Raw genomic sequence first — 22,432 nt, forward strand, 5'->3', positions numbered from 1 at the left:
AGTCTGCCACTATGATATGGCAGACTCCTGCGACTATTCCGCCTGTCCACAAAAGAGCGGAAAAAAAAAAAAAAAAAAATATTTCGTGCCCACGAAGGGCATGGAGTTCCTGTTCAGCCACCCACAACCAAATTCTTTGGTGGTGGAGTCGTCGCAACGTGGGGGAATAAACAAACATGCCAAAAAGCTAGAGCTGTTGGGCAGAAAGGTCTACTCCTCCTCCACGCTACTGTTGCCAATGGCAAATTACGCAGCGCATCTAGCGAACCATAATTTCAACAACCACATTAGGTTGATCTCCCTCATGGACTCGCTTCCAGAGGGCACGAAACCAGTGCTCAAGGCCATCATCCGACCATTTTATAACCAGTGGCAAAGGATCACCACAGACAAATGGGTGCTGGAGATCATAGCCACGGGGTACGCCATCCCCTCCCAGTTGCTCCCACCGCCATGACCTCCACCCGGGGCCCCACCTCCAGGAGACCTCCCATGTAGCGAGGCTCAAGCAGGAGGTAGACCATCTCATGCTCGTAGGGGCAGTGGAAAGAGTGCCGGAGCAACTGCAAGGGAGAGGGTTCTACTCGAGGTACTTCCTCACGGGGAGGTCCATCTTAGATTTTCGAGGCCTCACCGGTACCTGCGCAAGCAACGTTTTCGGATGATCACAAACGCCTCCATCCTTACGGCACTAGACGATGGAGATTGGTTCGCAGCCCTCGACTTATAAGGTCCTACCGTTTGGGCTCTCCTCAGCCCCCAGAGTCTTCACCAAGACCTTGGCAGTGGTGTCAGCCTACCTGCACAGACAGGGGGTATTTATATTCCAGTATCTGAATGACTGCCTACTCAAAGGGGCCTCAAAGGAGGAGGTACTACGCATAATATGTGTCACAGCAGGCACGTTCTCTTCGCTCGGCCTGCTTATCAATCTGACAAAATCAAAGACAGACCCCACACAGGACATAGAGTTCGTAGGGGCACGCATAAATTCTATTACAGCGAGGGCGTATCTACCAGAGACTCGCTTTCGGGCCATCGGCTCCCTCGCGCAAGGCTTCACCTTCAGCCCTATGGTGCCGGTTCTGACGTGCTTACAGCCGCTGGGCCACATGGCAGCAGCGACGTTTCGTAGAACAGAACGCCAGGTTACACATGCGCAGCATGCAGCATTGGCTGGCGAGCGTATACAAACCGGCAGCACACACTGTTCACAGGATGGCGTCGCCCACAACAGAGGTGCGCAAATCCCTGCAATGGTGGGTAAACCCCGAGAACCTGCTAACAAGGGTACCCTTCCACCAACCACACATATTGGTTTTTCTTACTACAGATGCCCCCCTCATAGGGTGGGGAGCACACATGGGCGAAGAGGTGACGCAAGGGCTGTGGTCCTCTATGGAGCAGTCACTGCACACAAATATACTGGAGCTCAAAGCAGTGTTCAACGCCTGCAGACACTTTCGAGACCAACTGAAAGGCAAGGTAGTCGGGATCAGTACAGACGATACCTCCACCATGTTTTATATAAATCGGCAAGGAGGAGCTCGGTCCCGTGCCTTATGTGTAGAAGCAGTCCGGTTGTGGAACTGCTGCATCGCCAACAATGTAACCTTGAAAGCCTCGTACTTACCAGGCGCTCGCAATGTGAAGGCAGACCAGCTGAGCAGGCGTTTCGCACTCACGCACGAGTGGCAGATCCGTCCCGATCAGCTGCAACCAATTTTTCCACGCATGGGGTTTTTCCCCAGATAGACCCTGTTTGCTACTCAGCACAACAAGAAGTGCCCACGATTCTGCTCCAGGGCAGGACTGGGACGGGGGTCCCTGAGGGATGCCTTCGTGATCTCATGGAGGGGCCCCCTGCTTTACGCTTTCCCTCCCACAGTGCTCATCCACAAAGTGTTGCAGAAAGCCAGGAGGGAAGGAACCTGAATGATCCCGATAGTCCCAACGTGGGATCGACAGCAATGGTTCCCCCTATTCCTGCGCATGTCGGACCGGCCACCGATGTCCCCTCCGGTGGCACGGGATCTGCTCACGCAAGCCCAGGGGTCCATAGTGCATCCGCACCCCCAAAGCCTGCGACTACAAACGTGGTTAATCCATGGCTCAGCTCCCTAGAGAGCACATGTACGGAGGAAGTGCAGCAAGTCCTAGAAAGTAGCAGGAGGACTTCCACCAGGAAGACCTTCAAGCAGAAATGGACTCGCTTTACGGCATGGTGTTCTACCAAACAGCTAGCCCCCTTTTGGTGCCTATGGCTGTGATATTAGAGTATTTACTGGACCTCAAGAGAGGAGGACTCTCGCTATCCTCGTTTCAGGTCCACCTGGCCGCCATTTTGGTGTTCAGACACGAAGAGGAAGGGCACACGGTGTTCACCCATCCCATGGTTACCAGGTTCTTCAAAGGGCTGGTAAGCCTATACCCCCCTCAGAAACCGCTTCCACCTCTGTGGAACTCGGACCTGGTGCTTAATGCGAAAAGGGGACCACCGTTTGAGCCTTTGGCCACGGTTTCCCTCCGCCTCCTTATGATGAAGACGACCTTTCTTCTCGCAATCACGTCAGCTCGCAGGGTGAGCGAGCTTGAGGCAGTTATGGCAACGCCGCCCTGCGCTGTTTTTCCAAGGAGGCGGTAACCATACGGCTGCATCCAGCCTTTGTTCCTAAAGTTTCTTTCTGAGTTTCATACTAACGAACCTATTGTTTACCCTTGTTTATCCAAAGCCTCATAACTCTAACAAAGAGGCGCGCCTACACCTCCTGGACGTGAGCAGGCGCTAGCTTTCTATATGGACAGGACCAAGTCCTTCCGGAGAACGGATAGGCTCCTAGTCTCTGTCGCTCCCAAATCAAAAGGAGAATGTCTCTCTTCGCAGAGAATCTCTAAGCACATCGTATCTTGCATAAAAATGTGCTACAAACTCAAAAAGACTTCTTTACTGGCCACGCCCAGGGCTCATTCCACTAGGGCGGTGGCAGCATCAACAGCCTTTTTTCAAGGGCGTTGCGCTAAAAGACATTTGCAGAGTGGCGACCTGGTCATCCTGTGACACCTTCGCCAAACATTACGCCCTTCACAGGGTATTCCAAGAGGATACCCATCTCTCGGCAGCGGTCCTCTCGGGGACAAGCTGCACATAATCCGATTATCCACCTCCTATCTTGGGTTACTGCTGGGTAGTCACCTAATGTGGAGCACCCACGGGGACACTCGAAGAAGAAAGAAAGGTTACTCACCGTAGTAACGGTGGTTCTTCGAGATGTGTCCCCGTGGGTGCTCCACTACCCGCCCATCCTCCCCGCTCCGGATCTCTGTTTAGTGTTTTGCAAGAGCATCCGAGGCGGTTGGTCAAGGAACTGGCGGGGACCGGATCGCGCACATGGCCGGGAGCGCGCGGGGGAGCGGCGCGCACCGGCGCATGCGCGGTCCGGCAGAAACTGCTTGGAAGATCCGATCTGCGGCGCCGGGCGAGCCCGACACCTAATGTGGAGCACCCACGGGGACACATCTCGAAGAACCACCGTTACTACGGTGAGTAACCTTTCTTTAGAAGGATATCTATGGGAGATGGTCTAGACGGTGCTTGGCCCTGACAAGAGGTCAGGGAACTGGACTCGATGACCTCTTGAGCTGGGAGGGGTTGCAACTGTTTTGGAGGATAGGGTCATAATTCAAAATGATCTGGATAAATTGGAGAAATGGTCTGAGGTAAACAGGGTGAAGTTTAATTAGAACCAAATGCAAAGTGCTCCACTTGGGAAGGAACAATCCGTTTCACACATACAGAATGGGGAGAGACTGTCTAGGAATGACTACAGCAGAAAGGGATCTAGGGGTTATAGTGGACCACAAGCTAAATATGAGTCAACAGTGTGATGCTGTTGCAAAAAAAGCAAACATGATTCTGGGATGCATGAACAGGTGTGTTGTGAACAAGGCACAAGAAGTCATTCTTCTGCTCTACTCTGCGCTGGTTAGGCCTCAGCTGGAGTACTGTGTCCAGTTCTGGGCACCACAGTTCAAGAAAGATGTGGAGAACTTAGAGAGGGTCCAGAAAAGAGTGACAAGAATGATTAAAGGCCTAGAGAATGTGACCTATGAAGAAAGGCTGAAAGAATTGGGCTTGTTTAGTTTGGAAAAGAGAAGATTGATGGGCGACGTGATAGCGATTTTCAGGTACGTAAAAGGGTATGATGAGGAGGAGGGAGAAACTTCTTTTTGCCTCTGAGGATAGAACAAGAGGCAATGGACTTAAACTGCAGTGTCAAAGTTAGACTCAAGACTCACAATTTGTCAGACCACTCTGTTTATTAGCAAAGCTGCTCTGCTAATACATTTAGAAAAGTGAGGCCCCTCCCAGGGCTCAGGTCTCTTAATTTATACAGATCAAGAAGGCAAGTTAATAGACAAAGGAAAAAAGAAAGAAAAAAAACAAAACAGACACACACACACCCCATATAGTCTCTGAGACCAGTCATGTACCTTCATTTCCATATCACCCTCAGCAATCCCCTGCCAATGACTCCTTAGTTACCTTAATTAATTGCCGTTTAGCACCTGATGCTCTGGTTCCTGCTTTTCCAGGCATACCTGGCTCTGTTTAAATCAGCATAACCTCCCCTTCTTGAGCTTAGAAGCAACATTGTATCAGTGTGATTTAATTTCTTTTTACAATGTAACTCTTTTATGTACAATGTCACATCTTATACTTCCACAATCCCTCCTTTTGGTCAAGCTACGCCTATGAGCAACAATTACTGGGTTCCATACATTAACCATTCTTTTTCATTCCTCTCATCGGTGATATTTAAAACCATCAGATTGGCACTCTGGTTAGGGGTAACCTGCTGGATGGTGTGCCTTGCACAGCTTTGGATACAATAAGAGATTAATTGGAAACATACAAAAATCATTAAAATTCCAAATAAGATAATCAGAATTCCTTGAAACAACCAGTTTCCTAGGCTAGAGAAATTAAATAAACCACTTAGCCATTTCCACAAGGAACTTGGCTCTTCGTGGGGAAGGTATGCAATTTGCTCCAAGTGGCTAGCGCGATTTATTACATCGTTAGTATTATCAGGTATATATACACAGCATTCTGTTCCAATGAGAGCGCAGGTCCCTCCCTTTGCTGCCAGTATTATATCTAATGCCTGACGGTTTTGGAGGGCCACCTGTCAGACCACTTCTGCTTCTTTGGCCAGAGCCTTTAAACTTTCTCCGGTTTCGTTTGCCATGATTTCAACTACTGCCTGTAATCTTAAAAGCCTTTTTGCATGGTGTATTTCTCCCCCAGCTGGGACAAAGGAAATACCAACAGCCTCTTCCCAAGTCAAAGGGCTTATGTTATCCACATACCATTTGGCATCTGACACATCCCTTCTTTTTCGCTCAAAATTATGGAGGCGATTTTGTGGGAGGGATTGAAGCACACAGAATTGCAGGAAAAGCTGAGCAGGATAACAAATACCTGACCAATTAGCTGGTAAAATGGTATAAGCATTTCTCCCACAGACCCAATGGTGTCCTATTAAAGCTGGGAAGGGTTGGCTGCACCCTTTTGACATATAGGTATCTACGAAAGAGGAATAATATCCCCCAAAGGGCACAGGATGACCTTCCTTGGGGAAAGAAGTAACATTTGCATGACATTGGAAGATTGTGTTGTTTTTTTTCAGGGAGTCTATAGGGGGAGCAAGAGATTGATTTTCCGGTCTGATCCCAGGTCGAGAAAAAATTCATATCCCCATACCCGGTTCGCCATTCTCCAATCTTATTTGAATTGTCCCATACACCATGGGACACAATATATTGGAGACAGCTGCTCCTCCCTAAATTCAGCCCTGTCCCATTACACACCCAGCACCAGTGGCCCTTTCCCTCCACCACACTTACAAATTTACGAACATTTGTTATCATCAATCCCCAAGTGTCATTTCTTTTCCACGTCTTTTCAAGTGGATAAGGTCCTCCAGTGAGCTCTGAGGAATTCGGAGGAATTGCCATGACGGGAACGCTAGCTCATGAGTGAGCTGGGATGTGGCTGCAGACCAGCAATTAGAGATATTGAGAGACTGGGCTATCCACACTTGTTGCTGAATAAAAGAATTGTCATTGTCACTTCGGTCTTCTCAGACCTTAAGAAACCAGTAGCTGAGGATTAGGCTCCACCAGGGACACATGTTGAAGGCAGGATCCTTTCTGGTTCTGACAACCTCTCTCAAGGGAACCGCAGTCATGGTTTTATGTCCACCAGGCAGCAGGCGCTAGTCTCACTACTGCTTCTTTTCGGGTCCTGCTGTCTGCTTACCGTCTGCTTCTGGCAACCCTTATGGGGGTGTAGGTTGTAAGGTATTGCAGGTTGTTCCTGTACGTCTTTTTCTGGAGCCAAAATTGGCTCTGCGTGGTTCTGCGGTGGTGCTTGGTCCACTGGGGATGGTGCTTTCTTACACTGTGAAGCGTGTATCCATGCTGCGATGCCGGATAGCTTTACAGCTGTCTGGGTAATGAGCAATACCTGGTATGGACCCTTCTACCGGGGTTCCAAGGCGTGCTTTCGAAGGTGGTGTCGCACGTAGAGACCCAATCACCTGGCTCAAGGGTGTGACAGGCGTCAGAGGTGGGTTTCGTTGGCCAGGCTGCTTGTACCTGTGAATGGATGTGACTCACAGCTTGCATTAATCCCTTGCAATACTGAAGGAGTGTGCTGTGAGTCAGGTTTAGGTCTGGGACTGGGGTAATGGTAGCCATTGTTTGCATAGGGCGTCCCATAATGATTTCAAATGGACTTAATTTGTGCCTTTGAGATGGGGATGATTGAATTTCCATAAGGGCCAGTGGTAAAGCTGCTGGCCAGTTTAACCCTGTAGAGTCACAAATTTTTGCAAGCTTATTTTTTAGCACACCGTTTCACCTTTCAACTGCACCTGCACTCTGTGGATGGTAGGGACAGTGCAATAGGTGAGTGACATGTAATACCCGGTCCAGATGCTGAACAATTTTTCCAGTAAAATGTGTTCCCCGGTCTCTAGACAGAGTAGCAGGAATTCCCTTGGTAGGGATAATATGGTTTAACAAGCATTTGGCAACAGACAATGAATCAGCTTTGCAGCAGGGAAAAGCTTCAATCCAACCCGAAAACAGACATACCATAACTAAAATGAATTCATATTTCTGACACTTAGGCTTTTGAACAAAGTCAAGTTGCCAGTGTAAGAAAGGTGCTTGAGGCAGACCTCGAAACCCTTGTGTTACTCTTACAGACTTGCCTACATTATAGCTTTGGCAAGTAGTACAGGCAGCGCAGTGGCGGGTTGCAAAAGAGCTGAAATGGGGAGCCCACCATCCTGCCTTAGTCATAGCGGAGACCACCCCCTCCTTTCCGACATGAGAAACACCGTGTAGCAGGGCGGCCAGAGATGGGTAGAGTGAAAAAGGGGCTACGAGGGCACCAGTAGGTGAGTGCCAAAGGGAATCGGGATGTAGAGAGCAACACTGGGCACTCCAGGAGTCTTTCTCTGCTTCTGGGGCAGAGTCCTGGAGCTGGGCGAGATCAGAAAGGGAGACGGAGACAGAGAGGGAACCAAGAAACGCGTCTAGCGAAGGTTCCATAGTGGCAGCATGTGTTGCAGCAACATCAGCAAGTGCATTTTCTTTAGCCTCCTCAGTGTCTGCAGCTGAGTGGCCAGTACACTTAACAATGGCTAAAGCAGATGGGAGTAAAACTGCATACAGGAGAGCGGCAATGTAGGGGCCATTCTTGATAGGGGTACCAGCAGAGGTAAGGAAACCTCGAGCCTGCCAGAGGGTGCCAAAGTCATGTACAACCCCAAAAGCATATTGAGAGTCAGTGTAAATGGTGGCAGAGAGCCCCTCAGCCAGGAAGCAAGCACGGGTTAGGGCAACCAGTTCAGCTATCTGGGCTGAGGTTACAGAAGGTACAGGCCCAGCTTCTATAGTTTCAGAGAGGGATACCACAGCATATCCTGCAAGGGGGCGACCTTGGTCATTCCTAAAACAGGAACCATCAGTGAACAGCACAAGGTCGGAGCTAAGGAGAGGTACATCTGAAAGGTTGGGGCGCGGGACAGTGACAGCAGAGACAGTTGCAAGGCAGTCGTGGGGTTCACCATCATTAGGCAAAGGGAGGAGGGTAGCAGGGTTTAACCGGGAGCAGCGCTTAATAGTGATATGTGAGGCTGAAAGCAGCAAAAGTTCGTACCTAGTGAGGCGAGCAGAGGAGAGGTGAGCAGTGTTGCGTTGCAGAAGGAGAGTTTCTACAGAATGGAGAACCATGAGAGTGAGAGGAGAACGGAGGACAAGGGACTCAGACATCTCGACCAGGCGCGCTGCAGCAGCTACAGCGCGTAGGCAGTGGGGTAAACCCTGGGCAACAGGATCCAAGGTCGCAGAGAAATAAGCTACTGGGCGATTTCTGTCACCGTGCTCTTGGGTAAGAACCCCAAGTGCACAAGCAGATTGTTCGTGACAGAAAAGGGTGAAAGGCTTGCAATAGTCAGGTAACCCTAAGGCAGGGGCAGAAGCTAAACTCTGTTTAAGAGAAACAAAAGCAGCATCTGCTTCTGGGGGCCACGGCATGGGATCAGGCACAGAGAATCGAGTGAGTTCCTGGAGCGGTTTAGCAAGAGAAACATACTGGGGAATCCATTGCCTGCAAAAACCTGTCATGCCTAAGAATTTTCTGACCTGGCATGGAGAGCGAGGTTGGGGAAAACTAAGGATGGCTTGAACACGGGTTGGAGAAAGTGTACGGGAGCCCTGGGAGAGAAGAAAGCCAAGGTATGTGACAGAGGTTTGACAAGCTGCAATTTAGAGCGGGAAGCCTTATGACCCTTGTTTACTAAGGCAGTAAGGAGTATCAGTGAATCAGTTTCTGAGGCAGACAATGAAGGGGAACAGAGGAGTAAGTCATCTACATATTGGATCAGTGTAGATCGCGAGGGGAAAACCAGGTCAGCGAGATCCCTGGCTAGGGCTTGAGAGAAGTAAGATGGGCTCTCTGTATACCCCTGGGGAAGCGTAGTCCATGTGTATTGCTGACCCTTGTAAGAAAAGGCAAAAAGATACTGGGGCTCAGTGTGAACCAGGACAGAGAAGAAAGCAGAACACAAATCCACAGCAGTAAAATGGGTTGCATCTGGTGGAATAGAAGCCAATATTGTGGCGGGGTTAGGGACTACTGGAAAAGTAGGTATGACAATATGGTCAATGGCTCGAAGATCCTGAACAAAGCGCCACGATTTACCATCAGCCTTTCGAACTGGGAGGATAGGGGTGTTACAGGGGCTGGAACAGGGAACAATAATTCCTTGTCCTTTCAGTGCAGTTATAACTGAAGCAATACCAGCCTCTGCTTCAGGATTTAAAGGGTACTGAGACAGGCGAGGCAGAGGTTTGGAATTGTCTACAGTAATTCGAACTGGGTCAGTATTTAATCGGCCCACTTCAGATGGGTGTGATGGCCATAGAGAGGATGGAACCTGAGAAATTAGGCGTTCAAGGGACGGAACTAAGGGGCAACAAGGAACCGGCGTGGAAAGGGAAGTTTCAGACAGCAGGGAGGCTGCAGAATCACACAGGGAAGACTGAGGGATTTGTAGATAGACACCATCTGGGGAACAGTAAATAGCACAGCCAAGTTTACATAGCAAATCCTGACCCAGAAGGTTTACAGGAGTGGAATCAGAGAGAAGGAATGCATGGTCCTCAGAGCGGGGGCCGACCTGAACCGATAAAGGTTTTGAGAGGGGAAGGGAGGTAGGGATTCCCGTAACGCCCACAGCAGACAGTTTTTCCAGATCGGGGAACTGCAGGTAGGTCAGTGGTGCGGACTGTAGAAAGAGAAGCTCCAGTATCAACAAGGAAAGGGAGAGAGAGATCATTAATAGTCAGGACACATTCCCCAGTAGGGGATAGAGGTAATAAGGGAGCTAAAACTTCCTGAGGTTCCCCAGCATCCCGTCATTGTTGTGGTGCAAAGTAGGGTTGGGGATTAGGTGGTGGGGCCAGCGGAGAGTTCAGCTGATTTCCTGCATGGTTACTAGGTCAGCTTGGACACTCTTTCTTCCAGTGTCCAGGCTGCTTACAGTAATTACAAACCCCTGAAAATCCAGCACCAAGCCGCCGCCCCCCCGTGACCACATCCCCATCCCCGGTGCTGTCTGCTTTGCCCTGAGTAGTGTTGCATTTGCAGAGCCATTAACTTTTGGGAGGACTGTTCCTCCTTTCCCTTTAAAGTGCGGTAGCAATGCTCTGCTACTGCCTGCAATTTGTCCATGGTCTCAGTCTCCCACCCGACACTTATTCGCCTTAACATACTGCCTGTAGCAGGGAGAAGACCATCAACAAATGCATGTGCCCAGGCCCCCGTCCGTTTACATCAGGCTGTTGTATTCCTGAATGTTGTAGGAAAATATCAGTTAGCCGGGACCGATAGTCTCCTGGGCTCTCTCCTTGCCCTTGTTTACAGCAGTGTGTGGCTGTCCAGTTGGGTTTAAGAGACCACACGTTAGGAATGGCTTCATGCAGGCGGTTCCAAAGGGCCCTACACCTGTCTGTATATGCAGAATCTGGGCCAGTACTTTTCATGGTTGAATGGCGAGCCTCAGCTGGCCAGTCTGCGGCAGTCAACCATTTTTCATACTGACTGGTAGAGGCTAACAGTTTACACAGTTGGAGGAGGTCTGTCTCGGAGGGTTCATAGCTTTCACAGATTAACAGAAACTCCTCAGCAAATTAGATAGGATTTTCCTGTGGCTTGGGAAAACCTCTAACTAGAGACAAAAGTTCCGTATGGGTCCAGGGCTTATAATTCCATATGGGCTCACTTCCTTCCACCTTAAGGACTCGTAAGGGTGCCACAACATTTTTATCAGAATCCTTTTTCAACCTCCCATCAGATTCTCTTTTCCAGGTAGCGAGATCAAGAGAATTTTTGCAGTCTGCTTTGGGTTGTCTTTTCATAATATTTTGCAGGGCTGCGAGGCCAATGAGGGTATTTTTCTCATTCTCATCATTGCTCTCATCATCTGTAGTTACTGAAGGCTTTTCTTTCCCTTTTTTCTTACTCGAGCAGGAGTATGGTGGGGGTCGGGTTTGATCCGGATCATTACACAGGACTGGGTAAAGGGGAGCGCTCGGACTGGTGGTGGGAGAGACTGCATTCAATTGGGCTTTTAATTTATCATTAGAATTTCTAAGAGAGGTGAGTTTTGATTCAGTCCACCTATGATTTGCCTCTTCCCACCACTGCATGAAGCAGTCTACCTCTCCTTTTGCCAATTTAGTTTTTGGGAGGGCGAGTTTGTCTTTTAATGCGTTCACTCGGTCCTTGTCCCAAGAACCTAACAGTGGCCACTGCAATTTGGGGTTCTCCAGGGTCAGTTTAGACCATTTCTCAAGAAACCTACAAGAGTCCGGACCCCTCCTAAAATACATAAAATGAGCCGGAGTTCTACCTTAGACTTCTGATTACCCATCCAGGAGGACTTCACACAGCACTCACCCAAGAAGGAAATTCGGGCTTGTCAGAGCAGTACCCGGTGCAACACACAGAAAGGAGCCCACAGGCTACTGCCTCAATTGCCCTTGCTTTCACACCAGGGGTTATACCCAAGGTGTGGTGCGGCTGCAATTGTGCAGATTTCTCTTATTCAGACTGCGGGGATGGGAACCCCTTGGTCGGCCAGTCCCCGGACAGAGATGGCACCCAGACTCAAACACACCACAGTGAGGACGGATACAGACACAGAGACAGGACAGTCCTCAGACCGGTCAAAACCCAGAAAGAATAATTACCTGATCAGGATCAGATTCCAGAAGTTAGATCCCGGGACCCCTACCAGAACAGAGTGGGAACCAACAAGTTCGATGGCGTAGACTGCGCTGTGGTTGTGCACCTTTCCGTCTCGTGGAGGACCGCTCGGACTAAATGTCCAGGCGCCAGCTGCCACGGTCGTCCTGCAAGGCAGTCAGGGATCACATAGTCTCAGCGAAGACGCTTGCCATCTCAGTGGGACCTCCAAATTGTCAAAGTTAGACTCAAGACTCACAATTTGTCAGACAACTCTGTTTATTAGCAAAGCTGCTCTGCTAATACATTTAGAAAAGTGAGCCCCCTCCCAGGGCTCAGGTCTCTTAATTTATACAGATCAAGAAGGCAAGTTAATAGACAAAGGAAAAAAAAACCAAAACAGACACCCACCCACCCCATATAGTCCCTGAGACCAGTCACGTACCTTCATTTCCATATCACCCTCAGCAATCCCCTGCCAATGACTCCTTAGTTACCTTAATTAATCACCGTTTAGCACCTAATGCTCTGGTTCCTGCTTTTCCAGGCATACCTGGCTCTGTTTAAATCAGCATAACCTCCCCTTCTTGAGCTTAGAAGCAACATTGTATCAGTGTGATTTAATTTCTTTTTACAATGTAACTCTTTTATGTACAATGTCATATCTTATACTTCCACAGCAGCAAGGGAGGTTTAGGTTGGACATTAGGAAAAAGTTCCTAACTGTCAGGGTGGTCAAACAGTGGAATAAATTGCCAAGGGAGGTTGTGGAATCTCCATCGCTGGAGATATTTAAGAACAGGTTAGATAAATGTCTATCAGGGATGGTTTAGACAGTACTTGGTCCTGCCATTAGGGCAGGGGGCTGGACTCAATGGCCCCTTGAGGTCCCTTCCAGTCCTAGTATTCTATGGTAATGGGTTATAACCATTGATCCTGGCATTTCAGTCATAGAATTTCTTTTCTTCAGTGGTTAAAATAATTGTGTTCTGCACATCAGGATTTTCTGGCTATATGAGTGGTTGTTTGTTCTTACTTTTCATCTTCTTGTTCTGTTGCTAGATTAATGCCTTCCTGGATAGCCTACCCAGCCTATCTTCTAGAAGGTTGGTTCTTCTTTTGAGTGGAGGACATCCAAACTATATTGCTCCTGCTGATCCACCTTTTATGGGAAATGTTGCATCAAATCAGAACTTTCCCCCTTTGTCTCACTTACGTTGCCAATGTTTTGCTTTCAGAATCTTCACAACCAGTGTTCCACTGCTGGCTGTCACAGTATGGAGTATAAAAGCATACCAATAAAACAGCCAGTCACATTCCCTCTAAACACTCCTGCTTGCCACTCTCGTTCACCTGCTGAGCTCTCTGACAGCTGACTTCTGTATTAAGCCTTGCTGCTTAATGCCACCTCCTTGATACCAATGAGGATTAATTGCTCCATATACCTTCAACACAGGGCTGATGACAGACCCAGAGGTCCAAATAATGCAGTCCTCACAGAAACACAAAAACAATGGACTCTCCTTTCCGGGACCCAGAAATATTCTGCCACAGCAGAGGACCTACTGGGCCAAATTCAGTACTGCTATGAGTAGGCCTTCCCTGAGTGAGGTCAGTGCAGATATATCTGTCTTATTTCAGTACTGAACTTGGCTCACTGAATATTTCTGGGAATATGGACAGTTCCCTCCCCAAAAAAATAAACCAAACCCAATTTATACTCATGGGAAAAGCACAGGACAGAGCTTGTCCTACAGATAACTAGCAAGTACAAATGTGAAGTCCAGCCCTGGATCGTAAGCACCCCAGGCTAATGAAGTCGTCCAGATGTAATTTAAGAACTTGAATGTGATGCTAAGGCTATGCCAAACACAGGTTTCAGTAACTTGCATATCTTCTGCCAATGCCATATGTAACCCAAAAGGAGTTTGCAGTTTTTCTTGTCTGCTCGATACAGACTCAGGTGGGAATATTCAGGCCAGTACAAAGATCTTGATTCAGCCCAGCACAAAGGTTGAAGCCATTTGCAAATTTCTGATCTGAATCAGAGCTTGAATGGTCTGGATTCATTTCTTCTCTGTGAAATTGCAGCTCCCTTTCCACCTCCGCTCCTGGCAGCATCATAATGAGTGAATCAGTTACTCTGTCATATATGCTGAATTCTGGAATAAATTATTTTCTGTTCCACTGGTATAAATCTAGATCAATGCTACTGAAATGAGCAGAGTTTTTCCACATTTACATGAGTATATTTGAGAGCGGCGTTTGGAATTACACACTAAAGAGAGTGTTAGGCCAGGTCTGCAGTAGGGGAATAAATCAATTTCAGATATGCAATTCTAGTTAAAGGAATTGTGTAGCTAGAATCAATGTATCAATTTACCTGGCTGTCTTCACTGAGAGAGATTAACAGGAGTGTTTCACCTGTTGACCTCCTTTACTGTTCGCGATAGTGAGGACTACAGGGGTTAGCTGCCGACCCCAAATAGATTTTGCATGTCTCTACTAGACACACAAAATTGATCTTGGGAAGATCGACCCTAATCATGTTGATCTTCCGTGTAATATAGACAAGCCCTCAGATATCAGTTTTCCTTTCTGAGAGACTAAGAAATCTTCCAGTTTCAGGGAAACATTCTAACCTTGTCACCCATTCATGTGCACAGCTCTGTAGGCTGGTTTACAACCCGAGCCAGAAGTCTCTTTAATTAAAATTTCTAATGCACAGCTTGGTAGGCTCAGCCTTGGATTAGGATTTTGAAGGACTCCTGGAGGTCAACTGCAGTACAAGGGAAAGGGGTTTGAGAAATCATACTTTTGACAATAGTGGCGTAAAGGAAAATCTAAACCTGTGCTTCAGGATATAAACCAATTGCCCCAGGAACAGGAAGGGATTTGCCTTTTACATAAAGCATTGTGCAGTTGCACAGATCACATTCTTCCATATTTGGATAAAGGGCAGTGATCAGATCCAGCCCTTGCCACTTTTCTCCATTAAAACTAGCTCTTTGGGAAAATTGCTTTTATAATGACAAGTGTTTTTTTTTCTTTGCAGTACCTTCCACATAAGAATCTGAAGATGCTGGTTTGAGCCACCATTGTCAGAAATGATTTGACATCCGTCCTGTCTCTCTGAATCTCAGGCACTTTGTGGGGATTTGTCCTCTTATTGTGGCTTCTTAGAACTCAGCAACAAGGACTGGAATCATTCTAGCCCCTGTGGGAGAGACTCATCACTGATCTACAAGACCTTTGGGATGTCTTAAGTTTTTATCTTCAGTGTTGGCCAACAATGGCATTCTAGAAAAGGATGATCAACTGGTCTCTTTTTAAAACAAACAAAATGCCATTAGATGTTTTTCCCTGTAGTTTTTATATTTCTGAAAATTTAATATTGTTCTTCAAAGCAAAAAAGAAAAACAGATATATGATATGGTGATTTTCCCAGAGTTTATTAATTGAAAGAAAGCACTGGCCTTAAAATAATGAGATGCTTCCACCACTGTGATGCACAGTTGGGGATTATGTATTGAAATAATGTGATTGAAATTTGCAGTCAAGATCAAGTTCAGGATGTTGAAGAGAACCGCATACTGGGTTTGCCATTTAAGTCAAGTGTCAGGTTGTTGGGTTTGGTGCTTAACCCTCAACCAGTATTTTATGGATTGTCATATCCTTATGAAACTTGAAGCATTGCCTTTTGTACATCTGCATAAGTGATTCACTTCTCCCCAAGACCAACTTTAAATTGTGTCTTTGTTCTTCAAAGAGGTCTTGCCATCTCTCATGCCTTGGGCTGATAATGTTAGATAGAAGAATACTGTCATCTGTTGCCCCAAAGACCACAGTACCAGTACCAAGGACACACAAAAGACATTTTTAAACCAGCTATGCAATTTTTCTCATAAAATGCATGAATGCAGCTCTGCATTTCTCTCTCTCTCTCTCCTACCCCTCCTGAAAATCAGCTTCACCTTTCCTTTTTAAAATCCTATGATTGGTTAGGTACTGGAGCATGATGACAATCATACTTGTATAACTGTTCTAACAGTCAATAGAAGGGCTCTGTCACTTACATGGCTTCTGTATCAAAGTCACCTACAATTAAAACATCTGACTGACTTATCATGCTTTGATGGTTTTTTTCCTGAGCTACAATATGAACATCAATTTCCTTGTCTGCCAGTATTTTCCTCCACCCAGTGTAATCTTAAATTAGGGAATATGTGACTGTCTGAAATTTCTGTTGCATATTGACCTAAGAGGTCCTTAAAGAAGGGGAGGGGGGATCTAGTGACACCATTTAGGGCACGCTAGGGGGTGCTGTAGCCCCCACCCCCTAAAAAAAGTTCAAACTTCCGATTTTCATACTTGAGGTGTTGTTTAAGAGCTGTGTCTGAGGCATGCACCTTAAATGCAACAGAGCTTGTGCACCTCACAGCTTTGCCTTTGGAGCAGGGAATTTGTTTATAAACAGAGAGGGGCAGGGTGATTAAGGTGACAAAGGGCTTGTCATAATTGAAGGATCCTTAGATGATCATGAAAACATTGCCAGATGCTCCATGTAAAAGATAGGAAACAAAGGCTAGAAATAAATAGTGTGCTCCGGGGCAGGTATTGGGACCAGTGTTCAAGTCATTCATACATTATTTTGAACAGAGAGGTGACAAAATTTGCAGCTGATACAAAATTACTCAAAATAGTTCAGTCCAAAGCTGACTACAAACAGTTGCAAAGGATTCTCACAAAACTGGGTGATTGGGCAATAGAATGGGAGATGAAATTCCATGTTGATAAAAGCAAAGTAATGTATGTAGAAAAATAAAATCCCAGCTATACATACAAAATGATGGAATCTAAACTAGCTCTTACCACTTAAGAAAGAGATCTTGGAATCATTGGGAAAACGTCTGCTCAGTGTTTGGTGGCAATCTGAAAAACCAACAGAATATTTGGGAATCGTTAAGAGTGGAATAGATAAAACAGAAAAATACCATATTGCCTCTAGCTTGAGTACTTAATGCATATCTGTTCACCCCATCTAAAGAAGATATATTGGATTTGGGAAAGGTACAGAGAAGGGCAACAGAAATTATTAGGGGTACGGACCAGCTTCCATGTGAGGAGAGATTAAAAAGACTGGTACTTCTCAGCTTGGAAAAGAAAAAAAAAGGTGGTGGTGGGGAATATGTTAGATGTCTATAAAATAATGAATGTGTGGGAAAATTGAGTAAGGGAATGTTATTTACTCTTTCAGTAACATAACACACAAAGGGCACCCAAAGATATGTACAGGCAGCTGATTTAAAACAAACAAAAGAGAATATTTTTCCTGGTCGTCCTGTGGAACTCTTTCCCAGGGGATGGTGGAAAACCCTAAACTATAGCAGGGTTCCAGTAAGAACATAGTAAGTTCAAGAAGAATAGGACCATCAAAGGCTACTAGCCAGGATGGGCAGGCATGGTATCCCTATCCTTTGTTTGCCAGAAGCTGGCTATGGGCAACAGAGGATTGCACACTCAATGATTGCCTTTTCTGTTCATTCCTTCTGGTTCACCTGGCATTGGCCACTGTTGGAAGACAGGATACTGGACTAGATGGACCATTGGTCTGACACAGTATGGGCATTCTGATGTTCTTATATAGGACCCACGTGTCTGGTCTATACAATCATCCCTCGTTAAACAAGTACTTTACTTACGAGTACTCACTAAAATGAGGGACACATATACCAACCTTGGTTCACTAGATGAGTGAACTTCCCCTGCTAATACGAGCATTACCCCTGCACTGCAGACCCAAACTGCCACAGCCTGAAAGCCCGCTGGCCCCAGAGACCCAACCTGCCTCAGCCTGAGTCCCCCCACCCTCCCTGTAACCCCAACCCACCTCAGCCTGAAACCCCACTGGCCCTGCAAACTCAACCTACAGCAGCTTGAAGCCTTTGCTGGCCCCTCAGACCCAACCTGCCTCAGCCTGAACCCTCTGCCCTCCCCATGGACCCAACCCGCAGCAGCCTGAAACCCATCCCCCCGCCCCACGGACCCAACCCGCCACCTGGTTTTAACCCTCCCTCCAGCTCATGACCCCAAACTGCCCCCAGCCTTTAACCCCATCCAAGCCTCCCAGGCTAAAGTTCACTTACCTTTCAAAACCAGTGCCACATGCTGCCACTCCTTCGCTGACTTATGAGCACTTGGAATGAATCATAACAGACAGTAAGCCGTGCTAGTCTATACATTATCAAAACAAAAAGCAGTCAAGTAGCACTTTAAAGACTAGCAAAATGGTTTATTAGGTGAGCTTTCGTGGGACAGACCCACTTCTTCAGACCATAGCCAGACCAGAACAGACTCAATATTGCCTTGATTAGCTTTTTCTGATCTGTCCTCCTTGCTTACTGTTTTTGGTTCTCTGTGTCTTAAATATTGAGTCTGTTCTGGTCTGGATATGGTCTGAAGAAGTGGGTCTGTCCCACGAAAGCTCACCTAATAAACTATTTTGCTAGTCTTTAAAGTGCTACTTGACTGCTTTTTGTTTGGAATGAATCAGAGACTTTTATGTGTATTTTAATGGGAATTTAGTGTCCCTATTGCTAGTTTTCACCTATGAGCAGAAATTTGGGAACCAATTGTGCTCATATAGCAAGGACTGTGTGTATTGTAACCCTTGAGACCTCACTACTCTCACAGAGCTTAGCTAGACCCCAGGAGCCCTGACTGTGTGTGTCTCTTTCTCTTCAGAGTTGGTAATGAAGTAAGAATAAACATTATAATTAGGGCTGTCAAGCAAAATAATAATCACAAGTAATTGTGCATTTAAAAATGAATCTTGATTAATCACACACCTTAATTCTACCCTGCATTAATCACAGGTGTTAATGTGAGTTAATTGATAGCCTTAATTATAATTTTAAGCCTAACCAGTGTCTCTTAAGCACCTTGCCACAAGAGGTCAGAATATATTAGTAGTAGAGCTGAATGGATCTAATGGTTATTTAATTTTCATTTTTTATATGAAAATTAGGTACAGGGTTCATGTCAACTAATTGCCCAGTTACCTGCCAAATAACTAGAGTTTTCAAGTGCCTTAGTAACCCCTGGGAAGTATATTGTGGGGAGGATAGACAGGGTCATCCTCGCTCCCTTGATTTTTCCCCCTCCCCAAACTGCTTCTTGTTGCCTCCCCTATGCCCTCACTTTGTCCCTACCCCTAATATCGGGGCATGCACAGGTCACCCCCCCACCAACGACTGAAATAGCACTCCTGGGGGGACCCTAGGGTAACATTAAAAAGGCGTAGGTGAATTAGGATCATGCTCGCTGGTGTACTGGTGTCCATCTGGAGTAATTCTATTGGAGTTAATTTAGATATGCACCAGTCTACCTGAGGTCAGCCTCTGTGCTGCAGGAAGCAATTGATCATCTGCTGTAGTGCTTCTCACGCTACTGTGTCGCTTCTTATCTCTTTTATTTAGTCTCTTGCTACCATATGGTTTTCTGCTGCTTCACCATCACAGTCTCCTTTGTGTCAGCGGGTGTGCCATGGCGTAGTCATCAGCCTTCTCTCACACCTCTTAGCACTCCAGGACTACACCCTACCCTCACCTGGAACCAGGATCCTCCCCCTTCCTGTCCTCTGGTGCCTACTGTCATTCATTATGCATGCCGGAAGCATCAATGACACACCACCAATAGATGGCGTGGTTACACCATCTCCTGCCCTTTCTCAGAACAAAACTCTTCTACCAGGTCGTCATTTAGCTATTCCTTTGATGTGTGATGTGCCTGTGGCCTGGGTGAGACTACATTAAAAAATGAAAATTCTTCTTTTAACAGAGATGCAGTACCACAGAGAGTTATCTAGGAATGTGGCTCTTGATTAGCCAGGCAGTCACCTAGTCTAGTATCTTGTCTGTTGATACTGGCTATTACCAGATGCTTTGAAGGCAGGCGCAAGAAAACTCATATTGGACAATTTTTTTGGAAAATTTGTTGATAGGAGAAGGATTTTTCTAATGCTCTGACATTTGGAGGTAGGGTTATGCCCCAACACAGGAGGATGTGTATCATCAACAGTTGAATCCTGTTAAGTTCTCGACCACAGTAACGTCCAGTGGGAGTGTGTGCACGTGTGTGTGTGTGTGTGTGCGCGCGCGCGCACGGGTGTGCCATTTTAGCACTTTAAATAGTGCTTTTTGGTCTGTTTTTGTTTTAAAGCTGGGGTGGTTGGGCGAAGCTGGTACTCAGCTGGCTCCCTCTCCCCTGGGTTCCAGGAGCTGGGGCTGCTGGTGGATGGGGCTCCATGTCCCAGCTGCGGGGCTGCTGGGGACCCCTCCCCTTCATCTGGGGTTCCCATGGCTGGGGCTGCTGAGGTGCCAGTAGTCAGTATTTGCAAGTACCAGCACAAAAAAGCACTGATTTTAAGTACGTTAACATTCAATTTGATTGGATGTTCCCTGATTCTTTTATTATGAGAAAGGGTAAGTACAAGCACCCATTTTTTCTTCTCTGCCTTTGTGTGTGCATGTAAAATGTTCCCTCTTACCTATGGAGTCCTTCTTACCTGTAAAGTCTGAGTCAATATTCCCTCATATACAAATCTTTGCAAGCTTATCATAATTTTTAGCATCTATTGCTGAACAAGTTTTATTTCTGCTATATCCTTTGAAGATATACTGAAAAGAACAAACAATATTATTCCAGGTGTGAGCAAACCATTGATTTGTGTTAGATTTTCTGTGTTTTCTATACTGTTCTTTAAAATTCCTAATATCTTGGTTACTTTTGACTATTGCTGTGTATCCGGTTTTTATTAAGCTGTATACAGTCATCTGCCCGTCTTTGTCCTGCAGTGTTACAGTAAATATAGACTACTAATGGGAAGGAGTGATTTAGATTAATATTTTAGAAGTGCGTTACCCTGCGTATTGAAATGTATCTGCTTTGTTCTGTTCACCACTTCATTAATCCCTCTGAAGTGCCTCACGGTCTTCCTTGGCCTAAACCATTTTGTGTTACATGCAAAATTTTGATTTCAGTGGAACTCAAGCAGGCGTTTAAAGTTAAACACTCTCACTGAAGGACTGTCTGGTTATGTGGACTCTCTCCTCAGACCCTATGCCACCAGTACTCCCAGCTATCTCCGAGACACCACTGACTTCCTGAGAAAACTGCAATACATTGATCACCTACCAGAAAACACAATCCTAGCCACCATGGATGTAGAGGCTCTCTGTACCAACATCCCACACAAAAATGGAATAAAGGCTGTCTGGAACAGTGTCCCTGATGATGCTACAGCACATCTGATGGCTGAGCTCTGTAGCTTTATCCTCACACACAGCTATTTCAGATTTGGCAATGATATATACCTTCAAATCAGCAGCACAGCTATGGGTACCCGCATGGCCCCTCAATATGCCAATATTTTCATGGCTGACCTGGAACAGCGCTTCCTTAGCTCTCGTCCACTAACACCCTGTCTCTACTTATGCTACACTGGACCCATGGGAAGGAGACTCTGGAGAAATTCCACCGGGACTTCAACAACTTTCACCCCAACATCAACCTCAGCCTGGAACAGTCCACACTGGAGACCCACTTTCTGGACACCACAGTGCTAATACACGATGGCCACATCAATACCACCCTGTACCGTAAACCCACTGACCGTGACGCCTACCTTCATGACTCCAGCTTCCATCCCAGACACACCACACGATCCATTGTCTACAGCCAAGCACTAAGATATAACTGCATTTGCTCCAACCCCTCCAACAGAGACAAACACCTACAGGATCTCTACCAAGCATTCTTGAAACTGCAATACCCACCTGAGGAAGTGAAAAAATGGATCAACAGAGCCAGACGTGTGCCATGAAGCCTCTTACTACAGGACAAGCCCAAGAGAGAAACCAACAGAACACCACTAGCCATCACCTACAGTCCTCAGCTAAAACCTCTACAGCGCATCATCAGGGATTTACAGCCCATCCTGGACAATGATCCCCCACTTTCACAGGCCTTGGGAGGCAGACCAGTCCTTGCCTACAGACAACCTGCCAAGCTGAAGCAAATCCTAACCAGCAGCTATACACCGCACCACAGTCACTCTAACTCAGGGACCCATCCATGCAACAAACCTCGTTGCCAGCTCTGCCCACATATCTACACCAGCAACACCATTACAGGACCTAACCAGATCAGCCAGGCCATCGTGGGTTCATTCAGCTGCATATCTACCTATATAATTTATGCCATCATGTGCCAGCAATGCCCCTCTGCTATATATGTCGGACAAACTGGACAGTCTCTACGTAAAAGAATGAACGCACGCAAATCAGGCATCAGAAATGGCAATACACAAAAACCCGTAGGAGAGCACTTCAATCTCCCAGGCCACACAGTAGCAGACTTAAAAGTAGCTATCCTACAGCAAAGAAATTTCAGGACCAGACTCCAAAGAGAAATTTCTGAGCTACAATTCATCTGCAAATTCGACGCCCTCAGCTCAGGCTTAAACAAAGACTGTGAATGGCTGGCTAAATACAAAAGCAGCTTCCCCTCCCTTGGTGTTCACACCTCCAGATCAACTGCTGGTAGTAA

The 22,432-nt window shown here is 46.6% G+C and overlaps 1 protein-coding gene across 1 annotated transcript in view; it reads left to right on the top strand.

Annotated features, from left to right (window-relative positions):
- The window catches only part of CIB2 (calcium and integrin binding family member 2), a 150,690-nt gene extending 134,761 nt beyond the window's left edge, over positions 1-15,929 (top strand). Inside the window, exon 6 of the mRNA XM_075006833.1 lies at positions 14,880-15,929. Within this exon, the coding sequence (XP_074862934.1) occupies positions 14,880-14,901 (22 nt within the window). The 3' untranslated portion in view covers positions 14,902-15,929. The remainder of the gene's footprint in view (positions 1-14,879) is intronic.
- Positions 15,930-22,432: the final 6,503 nt, after the last annotated feature.

Source organism: Carettochelys insculpta, chromosome 12 (genome assembly GCF_033958435.1).
Source record: "Carettochelys insculpta isolate YL-2023 chromosome 12, ASM3395843v1, whole genome shotgun sequence".
In the NCBI taxonomy this organism is placed as follows: Eukaryota; Metazoa; Chordata; order Testudines; family Carettochelyidae; genus Carettochelys; species Carettochelys insculpta.